General features: G+C 41.9%; 1 protein-coding gene across 1 annotated transcript in view; it reads left to right on the forward strand.

Moving 5' to 3' along the window:
* Positions 1-17,558, forward strand: part of SCGN (secretagogin, EF-hand calcium binding protein) — a 99,412-nt gene extending 81,854 nt beyond the window's left edge. Inside the window, exons 9-11 of the mRNA XM_073566152.1 lie at positions 13,718-13,777; positions 13,863-13,931; positions 16,734-17,558. Of these exons, the coding sequence (XP_073422253.1) occupies positions 13,718-13,777; positions 13,863-13,931; positions 16,734-16,862 (258 nt within the window). The 3' untranslated portion in view covers positions 16,863-17,558. The remainder of the gene's footprint in view (positions 1-13,717; positions 13,778-13,862; positions 13,932-16,733) is intronic.
* Positions 17,559-18,155: the final 597 nt, after the last annotated feature.

Consider the following 18,155-nt stretch of genomic DNA (forward strand, 5'->3'; position numbering starts at 1 on the left):
GTGTTATGGGCGTTTAACCCCTTTTAGTGCTATATGTACTAAAGCACTTCTCCAGGTTTATTTCTCACCCACTAGGTGTCCTACAGCCTCCTTACAGTTGATATACATTCATTTTGTGTAAGATGTCTGGTTTTATGATAAACTCTTAGGGCAGTTATGTTTGTTAAAATGCTCCCTAAGAATTCCCGCTTGTAACTAAAATCTTCATCACAGCTGCAGTTTTGCTTTTACTGTTGGTATTGATTGAATGCTATATTAGCAAGCCATTTCTGCTAATACCTGTTATAGTAAATGCAGCTGTTTGCATCTACCTCTTTGAATAATGTTTTAGTAATAAAACAAGTGTCCTCATTTGAAATGGATATATGAATTGTGGGGGTAAAGGATATTCCCCAATTATTCCCATTCTTTTGTTCAAGAAAATGGCGTATACTCTTTCCTTTCCATACTATGAATAAATCATCTATGTACCCTTTGTTTATTTTGACATTGGTCTAATATTTTAATTGATATATGCAACAGTTTTAGAACACCCTCATGAACATGTTAGGATAACTTGGTGTGACCCTCATCCCCATTGCTGTACCCCAACATTGGTGGTATATGCTATCCTGGAATGTAAAATAATTGCTATAGAGTATAAATTTCACATGGGCCAATATGAAAGACCGTACGTCCTGTACATAAGCTTGTAAAATATTGTCTAGATAGAAAGACAGGTTGCTTGTTAGGGAGCCAATCGCAGATATGATGGGTCTCCGTGGTGTGTTTTGTAGCTTTCTGTGATGTTTGTTTAGCAGTTTTAACAATGTGAACAGCTACAGAGAAAATCCAGTACTGTATTTTAATACCTTTTAATAATTTTTTTGAGAAATTAAATTAATCTTTTAAAATATATTTTCATTGGATTTGGATATATTTAAGAAATCGTAAGGTGATTAGCACCACATTTGCATGGAGTTCCTCTTTATTTATACAGACTCAAAGCAATACTGAACAGGTAAACTTATTTATAGAGACAATATACTCTGATGCATCATCTTTTTGTAGCATGAGCAAGGCCAGACATGAATTTGTTATGCTTACAACAGACAAAGGGTTACTTGCAAGACTGAGATGAAATACATGCAGTTTGCAGCATTAGGAGTTTAGTGAGATAATTGCCAACTGAGAGAAGGCAAACTCCAAAGCACAAGGTAACTGAGCACAAAACTACTTAAAGGGAACCTGTCACCCCCCAGGCATTTTTAAGTAAAGGAGCCACCTTGTGCAGCACTAATGCTGCATTCTGTCAAGGTGGCTCTTTTATTTGGTGTCCCTTCCACTGCATAAATACCGTATATACTCGAGTATAAGGCGACCCGAGTATAAGCCGACCCCCCCCCCTAATTTTGCCACAAAAAACTGGGAAAACATATTGACTTGAGTATAAGCTGAGTAGAAAATGCAGCAGCTACTGGTGAATTTAAAAAATAAAAATAGATGCCAATAAAAGTAAAATTAATTGAGATATCAGGAGGTTAAATGTTTTTGAATATCCATATTGAATCAAGAGCCCCATATAATGCTCCATACGGTTCATGATGGGCCCCATAAGATTCTCCATACAAAATACACCCCATATAATGCTGCACAAAGGTTAATAATGGCCCCATAAGATGCTCCATAAAATAATATGCCCCATATGCTGCTCCATAAAGGTTATGGCCCCATAAGATGTACCATAGATTATACCCCCATATGCTGCCCCCATAAGATGCTCCATAGATTATGCCCCCATATGCTGCCCCCATAAGATGCTCCATAGATTATGCCCCCATATGCTGCCCCCATAAGATGCTCCATAGATTATGCTCCCATATGCTGCCCCCATAAGATGCTCCATAGATTATTTCCCCTTATGCTGCCCCCATAAGATGCTCCATAGATTATGCTCCCATATGTTGCCCCCATAAGATGCTCCATAGATTATTCCCCCATATGCTGCCCCCATAATATGCTCCATAGATTATGCCCCTATATGCTACCCCCATAAGATGCTCCATAGATTATTCCCCCATATGTTGCCCCCATAAGATGCTCCATAGATTATGCCCCCATATGCTGCCCCCATAAGATGCTCCATAGATTATTCCCCATATGCTGCCCCCCTAAGATGCTCCATAGATTATGCTCCCATATGCTGCCCCCATAAGATGCTCCATAGATTATGCCCCCATATGCTGCCCCCATAAGATACTCCATAGATTATTTCCCCTTATGCTGCCCCCATAAGATGCTCCATAGATTATGCTCCCATATGTTGCCCCCATAAGATGCTCCATAGATTATTCCCCCATATGCTGCCCCCATAATATGCTCCATAGATTATGCCCCTATATGCTGCCCCCATAAGATGCTCCATAGATTATGGCCCCATGTGCTTCCGCTGCTGCTGTATTTAAAAAAAAATGACATACTCACCTCTCCATTGCTGGGGGCCAGGTGCCGGTGTCACTGCTGGCACCTGAGATATTCACCTGTCCTGCGTCCATGGCTGATTGCTGCTGTCTGGCACGTCATCTGTCAGTGATGTTCAGACTGCAGGGGGCGCGGCGCGCACTAACCACGTCACCACTCCCTCTGCTGTCTGAATGTCACTGACAGATGACGTGCCAGACAGCAGCAAGCAGCCATGGACGCAGGACAGGTGAGTATCGCTATACTTACCCATCCTGGCGCTGTCTCTTCAGCCCCCAGCTTCTCCACGATCTCTCTTCGTTCCTTCAGCGGTCACATGGTACCACTCATTAAAACATATGAATATGCACATATTCATGAGTTTAATGAGCCGTACCATGTGACCGCAGAAGGAAGGAAGGGAGGTCACGGAGAAGCCGGGGGCTGAAGAGACAGCGCCAGGACTGGTAAGTATGACCTGACACCCCCTCCCCCCTCTGACCCCCTGGTGTATATGACTCGAATATAAGTCGAGAGGGGGACTTTCAGCCCAAAAAAATGGGCTGAAAATCTTGGCTTATATTCGAGTATATACGATAAGCGTTTTTAAAATTTGTCTGACAGACCAGAAGGTCTTTCCCCCTCGGACACAGACGCCTCCCATCCATCAGTCATGTCCTCCTTTTGAATTTGGCACCGCCTCCTCAGCGTTCATTTCAATTCCTTGGGCCTGCGCTGTAATATCTTTTCTTGGGCATGCGCAGTTAGCGCTGCCCGTCCTCTGACATCACATGATGTCTGAGCTATCGTGCCTGCGTGGACGGACAGCCAGAGATCCCGCCCTGCAGTCTCTTCTGATTTATTCACACTGCGGGGCTGGGAATCTTGGGCATGCGCAGTAGTTCTCTGCAGCTCTCCCTCAAATCCCTCCGCCTCTTTCCTACTGTGCAGCGTCATAGGAGGAATCGTCAATTAGGGATGAGCTGACTATTCCTCCTATGACTCTACACAGTAGGAAAGAGGCTGAGGGATTGGAGGGAGAGCAGCAGAGAACTACTGCGCATGCCCAAAATTCCCAGCCCCACAGTGTGAATAAATCAGAAGAGACTGCGGGGGCTGCTCCTCCCCCGGTCAATCTCCTGGTATGTCAGACAAATTTTAAAAACGCTTATTTATGCAGTGGAAGGGACACCAAATAAAAGAGCCACCTTGACAGAATGCAGCATTAGTGCTGCACAAGGTGGCTCTTTTACTTAAAAACGCCTGGGGGGGGGGTGACAGGTTCCCTTTAATGCTCAGACACAAATTAAAAGACCTTGTGTGATGATGTTGCTTAAGGCCACATAGCATTTTGTGAACCCCGACGTGGAGGACAACAAAGTCTGTTGTCATAAGGGAAGAGAACAGATCACGGCCTTAAAGTCAAGACAGGGATGTAACATTTTCTAAAAGTACATTTGCCGGATAGATATATTGCACTAAAAAAAAAATCATTATTTTGTGGAGGTTTTGTTTTTATAGTAAGTTATATAAATTAATTGTTATCTTTCTTGTGTGGGTCGCTAGAGTTTTCGAAGTTCCAAATTTATAAAGGTTTTTTAATGTCTTACTAAATTTGCACAATACAGGGGTATCATCTGTCATGGAAGAGGAATGCATTGTATGAAGAATTATTTAGCAACAATATTCTATTGGAAAAAAAATATAGTAGCTCAAATTAGTATAACCAGAGACTCCTGCAAAGGGGAGAGAGATCCGTCTGTGGACAGCACTGTGTCAAGGTTCTTGTTCATCAATAGTACAGAGCTGGGCAAAGGCTGGCTAAATAAGCCATCATAAGTATACAGTATATACTGGCCTCATCATGTTATAGTGGATACAAAGGTGTATAAAACATATTTTTTCTTTCTCATCTCGATTGTGAAAATATTAGCTTGTATAGTTTATTTGCTAATTATCCTATAAAATAAGAAGGGGTGGGTAATAGAGGATTTTCTCTTGCTCTTAGGGTTGTTACTTCATTCAGTGCATATCATGGGCCAATCATAATTAGGGGCGTCATGCAGGAGAAACCTCACTGATTTTACTGCCGTCACATACTGCGATTAGGAAGAAGTCAATTGAGCAGAGCTGGATGTCATTACAAACACCTCTACAGCTCTCCTATCATGGCACTGTCAGTGTGTGGAGCGAGGGAGTAGAGCAGAGCTGTGTCTGTTAGTACACTGTCTGTCTCTGAAGCAAGTGCTGGAATCATCTCATTCATTCACCAGTTGTTTGCAGCCAGGGCAGTCGCATCTTAGGGCCCCGTCACACATAGCGACTCACCAGCGATCCCGACAACGATATCAACATGTCAGGATCGCTGGTGTGTCGCTACATGATCGCTGGTGAGCTGTCAAACAGGCAGCTTCACCAGCGATCAGCACCAGCAAAGCCGAGCGTGCGCGTCGCTGTGTATGTTAGTTACCAGCGCGCTGATGCAGGGAGCTGGTAACTAAGGTAGTCATTGGGTTTCTAAGCGGCGCGCATCACTTAGAAACCCGATGTGTACCTTAGTTACCAACTCCCTGCATCAGCGCGCTGGTAACTAAGGTTCACATCGGGTTTCTAAGCACCGAGCACTGCTTAGAAACCAGACGTTTACCTTGGTTACCAGAGCGCTGATCGCTGGTCGTTGCTCTCCCACCTGTCACACGCAGCGATGCGTGCTGGCCAGCTGGAGACCAACGATGCAAAAAAAGTCCTGACCTATCAGGAACAATCAGCGATAACCGGCAGGGGGGCCTGTCGCTGATAGCTGTCACACACAGTGATCTCGCTGGTGAGATTGCTGTTGCGTCACAAAACTTGTGACTCAGCAGCGATCTCGCAATGTGTGATGGGGCTTTAGCACTGCTCTGGTTGCAAACTGTTTTTCCCCCAGATATGTATTGCGGCGTGGGACTGAACTACGGACAGGTATGGTATATTGTTGGTTTATTATTTTTTCTTTATTACAGGAGAATGAGGGCTTTGGGGGAAATAGCAGAACAATAAAGATGGCAAACTGTGTTTATTGTTTTATCTCATTAAAAGACTTTATTCTGGCTGTGTGGTTTTTTTACCACTTAACTCTAGGATTAGTAATGGATAGATGTCTTATTGACACCTCTCCATTACTAAGCAGGGAATGATGTCACCTTACAATACAAAGGTGGCATCAACCCCCAACTATTACCCATATACCACCACTACAGGGCAGTGGGAAGAGAGAGGCTTAGAGCCGGAATTGGCGCATCTTAGAGATGCGCCATTTCTGGGGCGGCTCGGGGCAGATGTTGGTAGTCAGGGGGGCCAATAACTATGGTCCCTTCCTAGGCTATGACTATCTGCCCCCAGTCGCTGGCTTTCCCTTTCTGGTGCAGAAAATTGCTCAGGAGCCGACACCATTTTTTCCCCCCAAAAAAATAATTTATTAATTACATACATGTCCCATAATTTGCACACAAATTATTCCAATTGGATTGGTCACTGACACATACATATCTAATTATTCTACATGTGTTTACTGTATGTAAACCATGTCTTCTATTCTGTCGGCTCCTGCATTGATTTTACAGAAGCCGACAAATGAATTACCGGCTATTCTTCTATGTATCTCTGTATGAAATATAAAGACATACTGTATATATATGTGTGTCACTGACATATATATATATATATATATATATATACACTTCTATTCTATGTGTATATATCTATTCTATTGTAACCTATTCTATACTGTATGCCGCTGATCATTTGCCGGCTTTAAGTCTATCTTATGTGTATATATACTGTATGTGTATATATATATATATATATATATATATATATATATATACAGCTCTGGCAAAAATTAAGAGACCACCACATCAAAACCCCATCATGGGCAGTCCATTCTCCAGACCTGAACTCCATTGAAAACATATGGAATGATGGATAGTCACAAGCCGTCAAACACAGAAGAACTGCTTAAATTTTTGCGCCAGAAGCAGTGTGAAAGATTGGTGGCAAGCATGCCAAAACGCATGAAAGCTGTGATTAAAAATCATGGTTAATCCACAAAATATTGATTTCTGAACTCTTCCTGAGTTAAAACATTAGTATTGTTGTTTCTAAATGATTGTAGACTTGTTTTCTTAGTTTTATTTGAGGTCTGAAAGCACTGAGATTTTTTTTAATTTTGAATATTTTTCTTTGTCAGAAAAAAATACAAAATTTATTGCTTGGAAATTCGGAGACATGTTGTCAGAAGTTTATAGACTAAAAGAACAATTTACATTTTACTCAAAAATATACCTATACAGTAAAGAGAAAAATCAGGCAAACTGAATTTTTGCCATAGCTGTATATATAATGTTTTGAAGAAAATGTGGTTTTAAAATTATGTGTACAGTTGTGTATTACAATGCGATTTTAACATGAGCGAGCTTAAACATATAGAGAAATGCTGTATGTAAAAGCTCATGTTAAAATCGCATTACATATGGATTGCATGCGCATGTCATACAGATGTACTGTGTAAAAATTGCACTGAAATCGCATTACACTTGCCAGGCACTCGCATGACAATCGCATGGCACTCGTCCGATTTTTCAGTCCAGAAATCGGACCATTTTTTTCTCACATATTGGGATGAGCCCCTAGGGTCATTGTCTTGTTGGAAGGTGAACCTCCATCCCATTCTCAAATCACTGACAAACTGACCAGGTTTTGCTAAAGAATATCCCTGTATTTCACACCATCCATCTTCCCCTAGACTCAAACTATTTTCCTTGATGAATAAAGTTAGACCACATGCACACATTCAGTATTTGGTGACTTTTTTACCCCAGTATTTGAAAGCCAAAACCAGGAGTGGGTGATAAATGCAGAAGGGGTGCAAATGTTTCAATTATGCTTTTACGCTGACCGTTCCACTCCTGGTTTTGGCTTAGAAATACTGGGGTAAAAAATTGACCAAATACTGAATGTGTGCATGTGGCCTTACACGTCACTTAGTTAGAGAATGGTGCACAGAAAAAGGACATCACTACTTAATCAAATTTTAGAAAAAAAATTCTGGCACTCTTTATAATATCATCTATGTTTATTAAGGTAGAACTATAAATAGCTTTATAGCTCTATTTAGATATATAAAAAGGTTTTTTCTACTGCCTAATATACAAAGCAAAGTTCTTGATGAATATATCTGTATAAATACTGTGATTTCCTGCCATTTTCATTTGCCTATGTTGTGCCACGTTCATTGATATTCTTTGTACATATCTTTATGATGATTGGATCTATATCAGTATTTTGTTTTATGATGAAATTGAATCTATTCTATTTTTTTCTTTTTGTATCCTAGTCTAAGGAAGTTCTGAGTTAAAGACCGAAACGCCAATAATTATTGGGATTGTTCTACCTTAATAAACATAGATGATGCTATAAAGAGTGCCAGAATTATTTTCCCAAACTATTTTCCTTGTCCCTGCTGCTGAAAAACATCCCCACACATAGTGTAATGTCCTTGGGGTGATGAACTGTGTTGGTTCGTCGTCAGTCATTGCGTTTACCTTGGTAGCCAAAATATTAATATTGGTCTCATCTGACCACAGCACCTTCCTCCATACATTTGTAGAGTCTCCCACATGTCTTATTACAAACTCAAAACAAGGATTACAATTTTTGTGTGTATTTCTATGTGTAAGTAAAGGCTTTTTTTTATACCCACTCTTCCATAAAGGCCACTTCTGTAGAGGAGTTTTCGATTTAGTGTGATCGTATGGCCAGATACTCCAGTCTCTGCTTGGGAACTCTGCAGCTCGTTCAGGGTTACCTTTGGTTTCCTCTCTGTTTAATACCCTCCTTGCCCAAGTTGAGAGGTTTTGTGGGTGACTCTCTCTTGGCAGGATTATTGATGATATTGCATTTGATGAGGGGAGGTTCATCAGAGATTGTTTGTTTGTTTTTAACCCAACCACGACTTGTACTTTTTAACAACTTTGTCCCTGACTTGGTTGGAGATCTCATTGGTCTTCATGGTGTTGTTTGGTTACTGGTGCCTCTTGCTTATTGCCTCTGTGACCTTTCAGAAAAGGTGTGTATATACTGAAAGACCATGTGACACAGATTGCACACAGGTGGACTTCCTTTCACTAAGCATGTGACTTATGAATGTAATTGTTTGCACCAGAAATTTTTAGGGGTTTCATCTGAAAAGGGATGAATACTATGCACATACCAATTTTTAGTTATTTGATCCCATGAATGTAACCCATGCCTATATTTTTCTCAACCAACTTAGTGCTGATGCATCGCACACAAATCTGATTAGAAAAATATTTAAACCCAGGTTGTAATCTAACAAAACAAGTAAAAAGCCAGCAATGTAGGTGGCGGCAGTGAGATCAGTGATGACAGAAGGCTGTGTTTCATTACATATCTCATAAGAGAAAATCTGCTCCAAGCTTTCCTAGGGCATGTTCTTGTTTTTCCCTTGGATGACTCCTCTTGCTTATAATTGGTCAACCTCTAACAGAGCAAAAATAAGGGGAATAGAGGAAATTAGAATGTAAACTTTACAAGCTAATATATCTGCACAGAGATAAGAAATACAAAATAAAAAAGACATTTTATTCAGCTCTGCATCCACTGTTCCATAATGTGGCCAATTTAAGTTGCTAAAAACTGGCGAAATGTCCTCTTTTAAAATTCACTGAGTTATATCACCACATTCCAAAAGCCATAACTTCTTTAACCATGAATATAGCTGAGTATTTAAGTTTTTCAGGATGAATGGAAGTTTTCATTGATACCATTTTCTTGTATATAGGACTTATTGATTAAGTTTTATTACTGTTTGAGAGGGTTATGAACAAAGCAAATTAATGTTGCAGTAGTGTTTGACTTACAGGTATACAAAACAATGTAAGCAATAAATCAGTCTGCAGCACTTTCCCAAGCTTCATGGTGCACCAGAAATGCATTGGTATTTTTTTTATTTTTCTAAGCCGATATGGATGTCATTTGGAATTTTAAAGTGTACGAAAAAAAGAGATTATCTCTTTCTTGCTTCCACGTAATCTAATAAACACTCATTTGGTCACTACTGAATCTCTTTTAGGCCTCTTTCACACATCAGGTTTTCGCCGTCAGGCGCGATCCGGCGCTTTTGACAGAAACCGGATCCGGCGAAATGCAATGCCGGATCCGGTTTCCCCCCCATTGACTTGCATTTGCGCCGGATCGTGCCGGATGGCCATGCGTTTCATCCGGTTTTCGCCGGATCCGGCAATGTGTCGCGATCCGGCGTCTGGAAAAAACGGCTACTGTAACGTTTTTTGTCTCCGGCGAAAAAGCCGGACACGCCCGATCCGGCGCGTCCGGCTTTTTCACACAATGAAAGCCTATGAGCGCCGCAATGCGCCTGATCCGGCGAAAGCCGGATCCGGTGGCCGGATCCGGTTTTTTTGGTCTGAGCATGCTCAGTAGCTCTGCCCACAAGACATATATAAAAGCAAGACAGTGGGACCCACAGCCACACCCAACATGCCACCCAAGAAAGCAACCAAGCGCAGCAGGAGAAGGCAGGAGACCACTGCAGCACCATCAGCACCACCACCACCCCAAATGGAGCAGCAAATGGAACATGCTGAGGAGGGGAGGCCAGCAGCAGATGAGAGACGGTAATTATCAAATCCCCCATTCCTCCAAACTAGGGCTATTGAATATCAAGATATTCATTGGCCCTTTGTTTCTCTTTATTCAACAGCCGCCCAATAGATGCAGCAGCAGCAGCAGCAATGGCAGCAGCTGGAACACCACCCACAGGCATGGAGTGTGGCCACCAGGAAGACAGCACATCATCTTCTGGGAGCCCTCCCTCGCATCGTCAGCGTTTGACGGTAAGTTTTTATTTCCAAAATCCATCATCTCTGTAATATATGTCTATTCATTGCCTTTTATTTCAAAACAGGATTCACAAGATGAAGAGGAGCTCCCAGAAGAAGAAGGAAGGGGTGGACAGACACTTGGAGTGGGCTCACAATTGGTAAGTTTTTTTGCATCAAACGCAGAAACACAACATCACACTACACACAACACATAGAAAACAATGTTCTGCAGACCACACACAGCAAACAAATGCCTACATCCAAAGACATAACATTTTTTGTTTTCTTCTCTAGTCTTCCCAATCTGGTGCTCGGCCAAGAGGTCCTCGCAGTGCCTCCCAGGGTCGTCGGCGACAGCAACGCGGCGGTCACCAGCGTGTAAGTATAAATATTTTTGCTTTGTTTTTTTGCACTTTTTATTTCATTTCTTTTGTGGAGGCTAATTATGTTATTTTTGTCTTTTTCTTTAACAGCCTTCACAGCGTGCTCCCGACTCTGACGGTGAGGATGGAGGACTCGATGTGGACCAACTCATCGATCTCGTCAGAGAAAGGGAGCCGCTCTGGAATATGGCTGACCGCCGCCACGCTGACCTTATCGTTACCCGACGACTCTGGGAGGAAATCTGTTCGCTCCTTGTGGGCCGCTGGGAGGACCTCGATGTTCGGGCCCAGATTAAAGAGCGTAAGTATATACAGTACCGGTTGCTTGATGTAAACCAGTGTTTCCCGAACTCCAGTCCTCGTGGTCCCCACGGATCATGTGTTCAGGATTTCTATTTACTATGGAAATCCTGAAAACATGACCCCTGGGGACCATGAGGACTGGAGTTTGTGAAACACTGATGTTGTATACTAACCACTCCTTTCTCGTTTCAGGGAACAGAATTGTGAATCGGTGGCGGTCTGTGAGGGATCGTTTCAAGAAGGAGTTCAATAAAGAGATGCGGGCCCCGAGTGGATCTGGAGGACGCAGGAGCAAGTACAAGTACGCACAAGCCCTGTCGTTCCTCCGGGAAACAATGGTCACTAGAAGGTAAATATTACACACCACATGTGAAAAAAAATGTTAGATGTAACTTTTTTTTTTCAGCCAGGGCCATACCATGTCAGTATTTTAATTGTTTTTTTTTCTCTTTATTCCACAGCACGGTGAGCAGCACTCGGGAGCCTGCACGATTGGACCCTTCTGAGGCGATCCCTGAGGAGACCGGCACCGAGGGACACTTTGACCGCCCCGGTACATCTGCACCTTCCCAGCCTTCCCACACATTCGACCCATCTGTCCCATCCACCAGCACAGGAGCATCGTGGCCGCCTACATTACATGAAGCTGCTGGTGAGGAGATCGCTTTCCCTTTACCCCACCCTTCTGCCCCTGCCACCTCTAGTACACCTGCGGGTACTGGGCGGCAGCCGCAGAGGGGTCAGGAAAAGAGTTATGCGCCAGAGTTCTTGCATCTGAATGCATTTTTCCAGAACTGTCTAAAAGTCTTGTCAGAGCAAATCTCCGCAAGCTTTCAGCAGATCAACTCCAGCATTCTGGAGGTGAAGACACTTCTGCAAACCATGCATTCAGAAGCAAGATCTTCGCCAAACCACACCTTTTTCAGGTCTGTTGTGGAGTGCATGGCAACACTATCTCCTACCCAGCAGATGCATGTAATGCATTCGTGCCACGGTGCTCTACAGCAGGTTACCTCCCAACCTCCACCTCCCACCACTGTAGTTCCTCCACCTGCACCCCCTCCAGCCACTTGCCATCCTCCCCCTCCTATTACATCTGCACCCCCTCCAGCCACTTTCCATCCTCCCCCTCCTATTACATCTGCACCCCCTCCAGCCACTTTCCATCCTCCCCCTCCTATTACATACCAGCAACCTCACCAGTACCAGCAACCTTCCCAGTACCAGCAACCTCCCCAGTACCAGACATCTCCCCACTTCCAGCAACCTGCCCCGTACCAAACTCCTTCCCCGTACCTAACTCCTTCCCCGTACCAAACTCCTTCCCCATACAACTTTCCATCAACATCATCTGCTCCTACAGTCCCTGCCCAACCCTCCACTCCACCGCCCACCACCTCTTCTGCCTCCCACATGTCCACCCATTCTGTAGCTTTTTCCACACCATCACCTCTAACTGTTCCTTCCCCACCACGATCCCAGTCCTCTCTCCACACTCCCATTGTCGAAGTGTCCCGCAGCCCCTCCAGCAGTATTTCCACCCCACACTACACCGAGTTATAATGTTTTTTTTGTAATAAAAATGCCCATTTGGTTGGTTTCAAACCTTTATTAAAAAAGTTTTTTTAACTTTAAAAACAGTTTACACAAAAAAAAATATTTTAAATAAAAGTTAAATTATTGTTTACACTGGTTGTCTGTCATTTCTTTCTGCGGCGAAATATGTTTAAAAAAAAGGTTAAATACAGGGTATTTAAAAGGTAAAAAGGTATTCAAAACCAGGTATATAACTGTGGGTAAATTTTAGCTTTTTGCCACAGTTGTGTTCCTGGTTGTGTTTGAAGCAAAGTATTTCACCTGAAAAGTTGTGTTTATTGTTGGTGATTTCCTAACAATGTACACAACTTTTGTTAAAAGGTGAAATACTTTGCATAAAACACAACCAGGTACACACCTGTGGCCTAAAGCTAAAAATAGAGACCATGACAAGATAGCCAACTTTGGTTGGCAAAGGTATATACTGTTGGTCCAGAAGGTACACAAGTTTGGTTAGGGCACAAATCTTTCACACTCTGTCATCCTGCCAGTGTACTCTGCCTTGAGGTGACATAAAGTATAGTGCAAAATTGTCCCTCATTACTGAAACCGTCACAGAACTTCTAGTGGTAATATTTCCAATGACAACATCCATCTTCGCCAGTAACTTGCTCTTCTCTCCAACCTGCACTTTCTCCTCTACAACCTGTCAAAGAAGGGCTGTAGGAACATGCTATATATAGTTTTCCAGTAGCCAATCCCGTTCGGAAGGCCACAAGGGTCAATTTTAAAAACCAGATCCGGCGTAATCCGTCGAAAAACGGATAGAAAAACGGATGAACCAGATGAGACGGATCCGGTTTTGTCTGTCAAGAACAAGACGGATCCGGCAGAAAACCGGATCCGGCACATCAGGTTTTACAAAACATTTGCCGGATCCGGCATTCCGGCACGACGCCGGATCGCGCCTGACGCCGAAAACCTGATGTGTGAAAGTAGCCTTACAGCACAGTACTGAAGTAAATAAAAAAAGAAATTATTTTACATGGATAAGTTACACAATTCACCATCAAATGTTTTAAAACTATCTTTTCACATAAAGTTATTCACATAAAATTTTCTGATTATGCATTCTCTGTTATTTCCCCTATTTAGGCGAGCAGTCAAGATGAAAGAAAAAGAGACTTTGAAACTATATTTGCACACTATGATGTAGTGAGTATGTTTTGTTTCCAAATGCCAATGAAAAAATTACGTGAACAGAAAAAAAATAACTAAGCGCAAATATTTTATTTCCTAGAGTAAAACAGGAGCACTGGAAGGGCCTGAGGTAGATGGATTCGTGAAAGACATGATGGAACTAGTGAAGGTATTTTTTCTCACCAGTAAAAGTACCAAATACATTCAGCCAAGCAGCACGTCGAAATAAAGAAGGTTGTGTTGAGAACATTAGGAATTAGTCTTGTCTCAGGATAGACCTTGGTGGTGTACTGTTAGCACACACCAATCCTCACCAACACACACCAATTGCTAGAAAAAAGTAGAAGTGGCATTAAAACATTGCTGTACTGCTCAATACATTATAGGGTTTATTCATCTATACAACAATAATGTGAGATACAAGATCCAAATTAAGCCAATAGGAGACATAGTAGCATGATGTGAGCTACTGCCGTTGGACTCCTGCTAATAAGACATTGGTGACTTATTTTCGAAGTATGCCACCAATGTCTATCTGGAGACAGATCCTGTACATAATATACTTTAGGCGTTTTCCCCTCCGCTTCTTTTATTGCAGTTTTCATTTAAAAGCGAGGCAGTCTGTTTTAGGGCCTATTTAAACTGGCCAACCACAGCCGGTAATATTTAAACTGGCCAACCACAGCCGGTAAACAACAGCTGATCATGTATCGTATTTTTTGGATTATAAGACACACTTTTTTCCCCAAAGTTTTTTGGGGAAAATTAGGATTCGTCTTATAATCCTAATATACTATAGCTTACTGGCTATCGTGGAACAGGGTCCCAGGGTTTCTGGTGCATGAATCTTCTGGCGGCGGCAGCAGGAGTGGGACAACGCTGCTAGTCCCAGGGTTCTAGGAAGGGGTGTTCAGCTGTGCGGTAGCCCTTTTATCTGAGTCCTCCACATTGAAAAGCATGGGGGCCTGGGATTTCACAAAAAGTCATCCCCCCCCACTGCCGAACACCTCATCCTACTAGCCCAGGGCCCTCGGCATCTCCGGTTTCCTGCCTTCGCCGCCCCCAGTTTCCTGCAGCAGTGACCCTGCCACCTGGGACCCTGCTTCACCGCTGCCACCCCCCAGGTAAGCTACCGTAAAAGCGGATTATAAGAAACACCACTATTTTGTTAACAAAAATGTTTTCCTATTTTCCTCCCCAAAACCTGGGGTGTGTCTTGTAATCCGATGCAGTTTATAATCTGCAAAATACTGTAAATCGATCAGCAGTCATTTAAAAGTCTATTTAGACAAACTGAGAGCACATTCATGCACATACTACTACTGTACAATGGTTAAAACAATCATTCTGTGCACATAGAACATCATGGTTTTGGCAGCACATATCCTGTTAACACAGGACAATGTGCTGCAGCGAACAATGATTTTCAAGATTTCTGAAAAATAATCTCACCGGATCTCACTCATTTGTTGGGTGATTGCTAGGCTGTTTAATCAAACCAATAATGGGAACAAAGGATGTTCCTAGATATTCTCATTCCCAGTCATTGGAATATCTATTGCTATATTGTACATCTACATGGGCCTTATGTTCAGATTTGATTACGTTTCCAGAGAACACTCTTGAATGCAACTGAACTATAGTTCATATCTAGTTACCTAACTATTGTACATCCAAAAGCCTAAATAAATCTAAGGCTTGTTCTTCTGCAATTACTAGCACTTAACAAGATCCATAAATAATCCAATATAATGTAACTTTCCATAGTAATTTTAACTGAAGTACCATATTTTGCAGATTATAGGATGCTCCGTATTATAAGACGCACCACAAATTATGAGGAGAAAAATAGGAAAAACTTTTTTTTTTAAATAAAATGGTGGTGCTTCTTATAATCCATGCGTCTTATTGCTTACCGGGGGTGATGGCTGCGGCGAAACGAGGTCCCAGGGTCACTGCTGGGGGAGGCAAGAGTGGAGTGTTGCTGCAGGCCACAGACTGGCATGAGGGGGTGTTCGGATGTGCAGCGTCCCGCTGCGGGTTTTTGCTGCTGCGGGTGTCCGGTGCTGCTGTGGGTGTCCGATGCTGCTGCGGGTGTCCACTGCTGCTGTGGGGGCTCTGCCGATATTTTGTGAAAGGCCAGAGCTCCTGCAGTTCCATGGTTTCCTATGCGGTGGACTCCGGAAAAATGGCTGCTGGGGATGACGCATGTGCAGATGGAGATCTTGGCACCAAGATCTCGGGAGATGAGATCTCAGTACCGGACACCCGTAGCAGTGAACACCCTCAGCGGCAAGCCGCCCATCCGTACACCCCCTCATCCCAGCCTGCGGCTTGCAGCAACACTCCACTCTTTCCTCCTCCAGCAGCGACCCTGGGACCCTGCTCCATCGTGGCCGGTAAGGTATATCCACATTATAAGACGCACCCCATTTGCCCCCCCAAATTTGGAGGTAAAAAGTGGCGTCTTATAATCCGAAAAATAAGGTATACTGCAAATCTTTGAGATTTGATTTCCACATGGCTGCAACTGTTGTATTGTTGCTAAGCATGTGAATTAGCTCTGCAGCTGATTTGTATATTATTTCCTTTCACATGGTTATGTAAGTAAAGTAGCTCATCCACACATTTACAGGATTTATATCATTTGCCTTACAGTTTATTTAATTTAGGCATATTTATATTTTTAGCAAATCTCACACTGGTTACTTATGAGACAAAAAAGTTATGAATTCCACAATATAGTTACTGCAGTATAATGTTCTTTGAATCTCATTCTTATTGTACTACATACTGTAGTTATAAATTTCCCGCAAAAAGGCTACATAACTTTTGGGTCCCATCCTGATGTAGCAAACTTGACCTCAGAAAGTAATGTTCCTATCCACATTTTGTAATTCATGTAAGACGAGAGAATTTCCTGTTTTTATACTTTTACATTTTAATAATGTTTTATATCTTTTGCTAACAGCCAAGTATCAGTGGTGTCGATCTTGATAAGTTCCGTCAAATTCTGCTAAACCACTGTGATGTCAACAGGGATGGCAAAATCCAGAAATCCGAGCTGGCACTATGTCTTGGTTTAAAAGTAACCCCATGAATCTTGCAGAACCTGCCTCTTTGTGCCTCTTATGCCAGAAAATGGTGGTTTAATGTTAACCATGATCTGCTACAGATCCTTTTCACACTGGTCATTGTGGAAATTCAGAGTGTGTCCAGTTAAAATGCATGAGCGGTGCAGACACAGTTGAGTGCATGATAGGCTTTTGATGAATCCAAGTTGTTTCTGCTGGAATTGTCCTCCTATTAATACAAATTTAAAGCTCTATTAAGTAATGCTCTAGAAGCAAAATACACAGCAAATTCTTGCACTTGATAGTTGCACAATTTTTTTGTCCAAGACTTAATACTAGATAATGTATAACATGTCAACTTTTACCCTCACTGCAATGTAATATTTTTTATTTCTATAGTGCCAACATATTCGAGCATTTTGTGGTGTTGCAGACAATGACAACTTTTGTACAGCTTTGATTATTGCTTGCCTTTGACTTTTTGTAAAGAATGAGACAGTTCTGCGATTTTTGAAGCTTTGCTATAATTTGAAGTTGCAGTGTAGCCCCAGCCTTATACTAAGCTAGTGGAGAAATGATATGTCATTTAGTTATGTGTAAGTGAATTGTGGAACATTTGATGAAGGTATGAGATTCAGTAAATGTAAAAAAAATGCTTATATTAATTGTCATAAATTGCTGCAGTGGAGTAATAAAGTTTTATGGGTTTTTTCAAAGTAAAAGTAACTTGTTCATGTGTTTTCTTCAAGATAGAGATTTCACAGTAAAAAATGGTAATCAAGCCCATAATGATTTTCTGTGGATTTCCTTTTTGCAAAGTCATCTTGTAGATGTCTCAAAAATTATTACATGCGGTAGATGTATAGAAATAGTTAAAAAGGATGCACTTAAAAATAATTCTATTAATTTATTTAAATACATTCCTCAACATTGAGATTGGAACACCAAGAAGGAAAAGTCATTACATTGTGGAAATCAAAAGATTAATAGACATGTTCATGACATGAAAAAATGGGAACAGCATTTTCAAAACATATCAATTTCTTCAGTGATGAAAAAAGGTTTTTCAATCTAGCAAAGCAAGTTAAAAGCAAAAATTTCTTTATTGTGACTTCATTAAAATAGTAGCATGGGCACAGAAAAATATTGACTTGTTTCAAGTCTGGCTGATTCTTAATCGTAGGTGACACAGGCTTGAAAGGTATCAGATATTTTTGATGCTCATGCTACTATTTCAGTGAAATCACAATAAAGAATGTTTTGCTTTTAACTTGCTTTGTGGAATTCAAAACCTTTTTTCATCACTTCGCACAAAGTGG

The sequence above is a fragment of the Dendrobates tinctorius genome, unplaced genomic scaffold (assembly GCF_039654945.1).
Source record: "Dendrobates tinctorius isolate UK_male_01 unplaced genomic scaffold, ASM3965494v1 ptg000004l, whole genome shotgun sequence".
Taxonomy (NCBI): Eukaryota; Metazoa; Chordata; class Amphibia; order Anura; family Dendrobatidae; genus Dendrobates; species Dendrobates tinctorius.